Raw genomic sequence first — 7,490 nt, forward strand, 5'->3', positions numbered from 1 at the left:
ATTAGGATTCCTTTGCTTTATAAGAGAAGTACTTTGTGTTCCTGTGTCTGAAGGGCCATTCTTTCAGTCAGCTCCATTTCCTTTCCCCCTGCGAGGGGGAATGGGAACAGAGTGAAACCTTCTGCTCTCTGTGAGTCATTGGCTTTGTTTGATGCTTGGGCTCAGACCATCACATCAATCCCCACCTGACCAGGCGAAAATCCTGATGGGTTTCAGGGCTGGGTCAGAGCCACCCCTCGGACTCTCGACAGCTTCACCCAAGGAAAGAAAAGCCTTTCAAAATCCCTGTGCAAAACAAGCTGCTGCTTTCAGGGGCTCATGTTACCCGAGGCAGTGTGGAACAATCCTCCTGCAACCACTTGGTTGAAACAAAAGCATCAGCACTCACTGACATTGCCTCTTGGCCTGGGGAAAACTCTGTCCTCTTCCTGAGCTGAAAACAAGACGCGTTTGGGGGGGGGGTTTCCTGGTGCAGGGTTTGCTTGAAAGAGGAAAGTTGCAAATGTGACCACCCAAGATCTGTGCGTATTAATAGCTGTGGATTTTAACACATATGGTGGATTTGTATTTAGCTAGATTGCTGTGATTAAAACAGCAGCAGGTTGCTGCTTCTGTGCTGACAGTTAGCTTGGATCTTCCCCCTTGACTCCAGAGAAGCCACAAAAGAAGCAAGAAACCAGAGTGAGGAGGGGCTCAATAATCTTCTGTCTCTTATAGCACCTCCTTGGTAAGAGCACTGACAAAGTGACCTCTGGGCTGTGTGCAGGTTGGAATCGTGGTAGGAGCCTCTTGGTGATGTCGTGTGGGATTTGTGAAGTCTGTGGCCTGATGAGATAATGTTTAACTCTGTCAGGAGATGAACTGTTTGGAACAGAGAAGCTGCTTTCCACGGCTTTGCTTGTGTAGCAATTGTGTTTGTGGCTCCTGAGGCTGGCCCTGGGTGCACTCGCTGCCTGTGAGCCCTACCAAAGCCACAGGGGGATGTTCTTAATGAAAATCAAGCTGTTAGCTTAAGGGTTTAGGATGAAATTTGTCATCTAGAGAAACTTCTAACAGCACTTTTAAACTGACGTTGTCTTGAAGTGGCCCAGTGTGAAATTTGCTGTTGGCTGTGAAGAGGTGTTTGTTTGAGCAAGAGTAAAGCGGCCTTAAAGTGAACTGGTGAGAGGATGAGCAGGGAAAAACCTGCCTGGGACTGAGAGGTGGCTGTTGTGAGGGTAAGTTCCACTGGGAGAAAAGAGGCAAATGGGGAAACCCAGAAATGAGAACAGTGGGAAGAGCTTGAGTGAAACTCATGTAGTAACTGGTGGGTGAGAGCGGAGCTGAGGGCAGGAGATCCTAGAGGTGAAGCTCTGAATGGAGGAATTCTTGCCACAGGAGGATGAGAATGACTTGGCAAGGCTGGAGCGAGAGAACCGGGGTGATGAGGAGAGTGCTTCCCCCTTCTAGTCATGGCAGCACTTGCCTGGATTTAGATAAAATGCTGCATTTGTGTTGTGTGAGTGAGACACGTTCTGTTTCGGTTCCTTTTTTAAACAGGGCTCTTGTGTTTCTCAGGGTTTCTGTTTTTCTTGGTTATCTGGTGCCCTTCAGAAGCGCAGACGAATTCAGCTCAAGTGTTGCAGTAGAAGTTCCCTGGGCTTAGCACTCGCTCCTGAGCACCTGCCCAGGGTGTGAGGTACCTCAAACCGGGGCATTCTTCTCTCTCTTTCAGGTTGCAAAAGAATTTGGCTTCAGGAATAATGGCTTTTCTGTGTACACCAATAGAAACAGGACGGGCGAGATCACAGCGGCGCAAAACAAATCCCTCAACTTGCTGAAGATCAAGTGAGTGCTGAGGGAGCGCGGTGGGTGCAGGGGGGCTCTGGGCACAGACAAGCTTTTGGCTGTCACTTGCCAGCTCCTTGAAGGGACAAGTTTGATGTGTGAAACTGGGGTGATCAAACTGACTATGTGTGAGGCTGCGGCAGCCGTTTCGTAGGTCACTTCTGGTGGGGTGTTTGGTGCTGAGGCAGCAGCAGGCCCCTGCTTGCTCTCAGAGCCTGCAGCAAGATCCCTCCCCCCCTTTCCCTCTTGCTACCCTTTTGCTTCGCGTCGATGCCAGAGTCTGACAGTCCTGGCGCCGGGATGAGCGGTGCCAATGGTGCAGTTGCTTCGTGTTTGCTGGGAATGTTTTCATTCTGTTGGTGTCAAGAGTAACATTAAACTGGTTAAAAATACAAGAGCTGTTACCACCGCTTGCAACTTGTCACTTGAATGTGTCAGCGCTGGCAGCTGCCTCGGGAAGGCTGTGACTTGATGGGCACAGGATCCACACAAGTTCTTTTTCCTGCTGGAGCTGTTGCTTCTCTCCATATCCTCCTGTTGCCTTTTTCTCCATCTTTACCCATCCCTGGCAGTGTTCAAGGCCAGGTTGGACACAGGGGCTTGGAGCAACCTGCTCTAGTGGAAGGTGTCCCTGCCCATGGCAGGAGGCTGAGATTGGATGAGCTTTAAGGTCCCTCCAACCCAAACCATTCTGGGATTCTATGATTAGTTTATATGGTTATATTAGTGTATGTTAGTTTATATGTTGTTACATGTGATTCTATGATACAGTTTGTCATAAATTACATGCTCTCTGTGATCTGGGAGGTTTGCTACCCAGAAGCATCTCCTGATACCCTTGTGCTGTTTCCCACGCCTACAGGCATGGTGATATGCTGTTCCTCTACCCCTCGAGCCCGGCTGGCTCCTCCTCAGAGACCATGGACACCTCTGTCTCCCAAAGCTTGCGGCCTGTGGGGGCCCCTCAGGTGGTGGAAGATGAGATTGACCAGTATCTGATCAAACAGGATGGGAAGATTTACCGGAATCGAGACCAGCAGCTGTGAGTACGGCTGGAATTTGCTTCTGCTGGTGCATCTGTGCCTCACCAGAGCTTGTAACCTCTTGTCTGAAAGCAGCAGCCAGGAAACGTGCTACAGGACCTGCCTCCTGCACTGCTGCTGTGGCCCTCGCTGCCTTTGGAACGTTCACAGGGGAAAACAGCCCTTGTCATTGTCCTGGAAGGTTAAATCAAGCTCTGGTGAAGGAAGGAAGCAGATACCAAAATCCCAGGGTCTTTGCCAGGAAGGACTCATTTAGAGCATCCATTGTTCTGGTCAAGGTGGCCCCTGCTGTGGGATTTGGGATCGTATATTTTGTGCTCCTAAAACATTTGGAGGTCTCTAGATTAAACTGAATGCTTCGAATCCTTCCCCACTGGGACTGGGATGTCCCAGCAGCCGGTGCTGGGTAGAAGCAGTAGGTTGTGCTCTGTGTGTGGCATATTGCTTAGGAAGCAGGGGCCTGCTGTCCACAGCAGCTTCTGTCCCGTATGGTCTCAATATGCAGCTCCCACCCGGTGCTGGGTGAGCATCAAGGTCAGATGTACTTCCTAAATCCTCTGTCAGAGCAGGGAGCTGAGCTCTGTTGCCTTTTGTGGTCACTGAAATCTCTCCCTGCTTGGGCAGAGTCAACACAATCACGCATCCCTGTCTTCAGGTGGTGCCTCACCTGATGTCCCAAGCAGGGACACGGGATCTTCAGATCCAGTCGCTCCTCATAAAGGAGGAACACAAGCAAAGGCAACGAGTGGAAGTATCTGACAGCAGAGATGTGGAAGTGAGACTTGGGTCTCTGCCTGCTTAGTTTTTGGCTTCCCTTCCACCACGTGCCTTTCTAACCTTTGTGTGGAACCAGGGAGTCCATTTTGCTCACAGCAAAACAACCCAGCCTGGCTTTGCCAAGGCTCTGAGCTGCAGGAGGCTTGGGTAAACAGAGCAGCTTGTGGTTTTTGTAGAAGTAAGAACACAATGTGAGTTAATACCACCCTAAATCTACACTGATGCTGCTAAAATATCCTCTGTCTGCAGAATTGGGCTTTATTGCTTTAATAACGTCCCTGGGTGCTGGCTTGATGTCTTGTTCTGGTGTGGGCTTGGGGCTGGACCCCTCTGCAGGGTAACTTCTGAAAGGGCTCCAGTGAAGATTTTAAAGGCAACCAGGAATTCATTCGGCACCCGAAGAGCTCTCCCTTCCCCTCGTCTTGTCTTCCATCTGGTTTATCTTCACTGCTGCAGCAGCGAGGAACTGGGGAGAGACGTCGCCTTTACGTGGCAAATCCTATCTAACCTTTTCAGGCTGGTGATAGATGAGGGAAGTGTCACATTATTGAAACAAGAAAGGCAACCCCCCCCCCGCTCCATGGCACAAATACTGCCTTTAACTTGACCACATATTTCAGCAGAATAAATGAAGGTGTTGTTCTTAGCAGGGAGCCAGAGCACAGTGGTGGATAGTTATGATAAAAAGAGTGTGTCTGGGCTTGTTCCTGTATTTGGGAGTGCATATCAATCTAAACATGAAGGGATGCTGGCGTTCAGCTGAGTGCATTAGCAGCCTTTAGAGGTCCTTTATGTACATTATCTGCCACAATACTTTGTTAAAAGCAATGCTGCAACTGGATCTCATCCATTTTGTCTTTACAAGCACCGTGCTCCTCTCCAGAGGCCTCCTTTGAAACCAGCTCTGACCTAGAGCAGAGGGGGGGAGGTTTTATTGGTTTGGGGTTGTTTTCAAAGCAATCACCTCAAAAGGAGATGTTTTCCCCTCTGCTTTATAACTTCCCCCAGCAGGTCTTTATCTGCCCGATAAACACACGCTGCCCTGTTTGTTCCACACCATCCTCTGAGGCCTGATAAAGGCTGAACGTTTGGGTTGTCTCTTTGTTAAAGCCACCCGGGCCAAGCCCGTGACGTAGGTTTGGAATTCTTTGAATTGAGAAGCAGCCTCAGTGTGGGGCTGTAAAACTTGAGAAGCTGTGATCTGACAGTGGCCCTGCAGAGAGCAGAGCACAGGCGTGAGGAGGGCTTCATCCTGACCGGGGGCTCTCAGGTTGAACCTTTAATCTTGTGGTGACCCCTCTGTAATGCTCCCTAGAGGGTGGGGGCTCAGAGCTGTATGTTTGTATAGACCTTGCACAACACAACTGTTAGTCTAGAGCAGTTTTACAGTCTGGTTTTCCATGATTAAATAAGATCTAACACTACTTCTCTTTCTCTTTGCAAAGGTGTCGCCACGGCCCCTTGGGGAAGTGTGTGCATTGTGTACCACTGGAGGTAAGAGCCCCGGGAAGGTGCTCTAGGAAGTCACACCAAAGCACGTCCTCTTGCACTCGGGTTCCTCCAGGATGGAGGCTTTTCCTCGGAGCAGTGCCCACGCAGAGGTGGCAGCTCTGGGTCAGGATCCTGCCGTGCTCTCAGAGGTGCTGGCTCACATCCAGGCTCACTAAAGCTCTAGGCTGTCGTGACCCTGGGTTCATTCTGGTTCATGCTCTGCTTCTCTGCAGTGATGAGTTTAGCAGAAAGTCCTTTAGAAAAGCTCTAGTTTTTCTCCCTCTTCTCTCTTGCCTGGATTTTCTTGTTCCATCCCTTCTCCCGTGGATCCCAGCACTTCCCAGTTCAACCATGTATTATTCAGGTTGAAGGCAGCTTTAGTAACGCCTACAAATGTGCTGTGTGATTTATGGCATGAAGCAGAGATCCCTTGAGCCAGGATGGGGCTGTTCCCCCGCCGGGTGCTCTGGAAGTTCTTTGGCCCTGTTTGAGCAGCTGGGCCCTTTGTTTGTTGTTAGATATTGAAAGGGAAAAAGCATTTTGCCTTTGAGGCTCATTGTGATTTGTGGAGCCAATCTGTTAGAAAAGTAGGAGGCGATCCTAAAACTCGCTGTTGTAAAGCCCCACTGTTTGTATCACAGTAGTAGCTGCCTTGAGAATGAGCCTAAGTTTCCTTGATTGCTTCCACATTGAGAGGCAGAGGGGCTGACTCTAGAACATCCATTTGTTCCGTGCTCAGTGTGTTATCAGACAGGTGTCTGACCTGCCTTTTCTTTGTGTGGTGTTTTTGGCAGCCTTTTGATGAGGATTATTTAAACCATCTGGAACCTCCTGTGAAGCACATGTCGTTCCATGCCTACATCAGGAAGCTGACTGGAGGGGCAGACAAGTAAGAAAATCTCTGGGTTTGAGGGAATCTTGTTGTAGCTTCTTTTTCTTTTAAAATACAGCAGAGTCAGATCTTACAGGAGAAGGACAAACTGAGGAGAAAACTGCACGTTGAAAAGAAAAGGGGGAAAAAGGCAGGAAAACAAATGTATTTTTCTTTCCTTTTTTCTTTCTTGCTGTGGCAGTGTAATTGCTTCCAGGAAACACTGCTGATGGGGGAGAAAGCCAGATGGAAGGAAAAAGGCTCCCTAATGATTCCAAGCCTGGGTCTCAAACCTCATGGAGAGGCACTGAGTCTGTGGTGGAACTGGGGAGCTTTGATTCACCAACAGCTTTCCTTACCTACAGGCATGAATAGGACAGAAGGATGAGCCTAACATGCCCCAGGGCCTGATTCTGCTCCACGTGTCCATAGTGAAACCTTTTCCTGTCGTGGTGCCATAGTTCATTGCCCACTAACTGGAAGATGTGTCCTACCCCTTGATGGGGTGGAGGACGCTGTGGTGACGTAGGCCAGGCAAGTGCTGAGCAGAGAGGGAGCACCAAAAGGATCAGCAAAGGGTCTAAAGTCCCCTCAGGGCTGTTGGGGAACCCACTGTGTTCTGAAGTGCAGCTCCTGTAGATGAGTTACACAGAGGTGTAACCTTCTCCCTCCTATTCCTGAATGCCACTGGGATTTTTCTAATGGCTTTGTGAGATGCAGCTCAAGCCATTTGAAGGGAACTTTCCTTTGCAGGAAGCCTCCTGCACATGAAAGGAGCTCTAATTTGCCCTAGTGGTATAATCTCTTACTTCCCCTGTGCTGCATGAATTATTTAATCAGGGTCCTGTGAGTTTTCTGTCTCTGCTCTTGCTTGAATATCTGCTTTAGAGCTGAGTTGGGGACCACACATCAGCCTCTCAACCTCCCTCACTAAGTGGGCAGCAGAGTTTACTCAGGGATCACTCCCAGTGGGAGTTTGCAGGGTGCTTTGAGATCCTCTGAAGATGAAAGCATTGGTGCCACCCTGTTTCCCATTACCCTGCTTCCTCTATATTTCTATCCACTTGCTTTTTTGGAGACCCAAAAGCATTTATGTGGTAACAGCAGCCTCCTCTTTCACTCGCAGGGGGAAATTTGTTGCCCTGGAGAACATCAGCTGTAAGATCAAGTCAGGCTGTGAAGGGCACCCTCCTTGGCCAGAAGGCATCTGCACAAAGTGCCAGCCAAGCGCCATCACTCTCAATAGACAGGTGAGACGGAGCTCGCAGGAGCCTCGTGCCTAAAGCTGAGAAGGGGCTTGGCTTTTATTTTGGGAGAGGTGACTTCAAGAACAGCCAACTTGGAGCGAGAAGCCCTTGAGTATTGGCAGGTGCTGGGAAATGGCTGTTAAGATCTTTAGTCCTTGCAGAAAAGGACTCCAGAATGTGCCTGGATCAGCAGTTTCCTCTAAACGTGGAGGACGTCTGCGCTAGCGATGCTCC

General features: G+C 49.6%; 1 protein-coding gene across 1 annotated transcript in view; it reads left to right on the forward strand.

Annotated features, from left to right (window-relative positions):
- Window positions 1–1,670: 1,670 nt before the first annotated feature.
- Window positions 1,671–7,490, forward strand: part of NPLOC4 (nuclear protein localization 4 homolog (S. cerevisiae)) — a gene marked incomplete at both ends in the record, with an annotated part of 22,764 nt that continues 16,944 nt past the window's right edge. Inside the window, 5 exons of the mRNA XM_010012348.1 lie at window positions 1,671–1,827; window positions 2,690–2,869; window positions 5,093–5,141; window positions 5,933–6,027; window positions 7,136–7,259. Coding sequence (XP_010010650.1) covers window positions 1,671–1,827; window positions 2,690–2,869; window positions 5,093–5,141; window positions 5,933–6,027; window positions 7,136–7,259 — 605 coding nt within the window. The remainder of the gene's footprint in view (window positions 1,828–2,689; window positions 2,870–5,092; window positions 5,142–5,932; window positions 6,028–7,135; window positions 7,260–7,490) is intronic.

The sequence above is a fragment of the Nestor notabilis genome, unplaced genomic scaffold, assembly GCF_000696875.1.
Source record: "Nestor notabilis isolate BGI_N333 unplaced genomic scaffold, ASM69687v1 scaffold26963, whole genome shotgun sequence".
Classification (NCBI taxonomy): Eukaryota; Metazoa; Chordata; class Aves; order Psittaciformes; family Psittacidae; genus Nestor; species Nestor notabilis.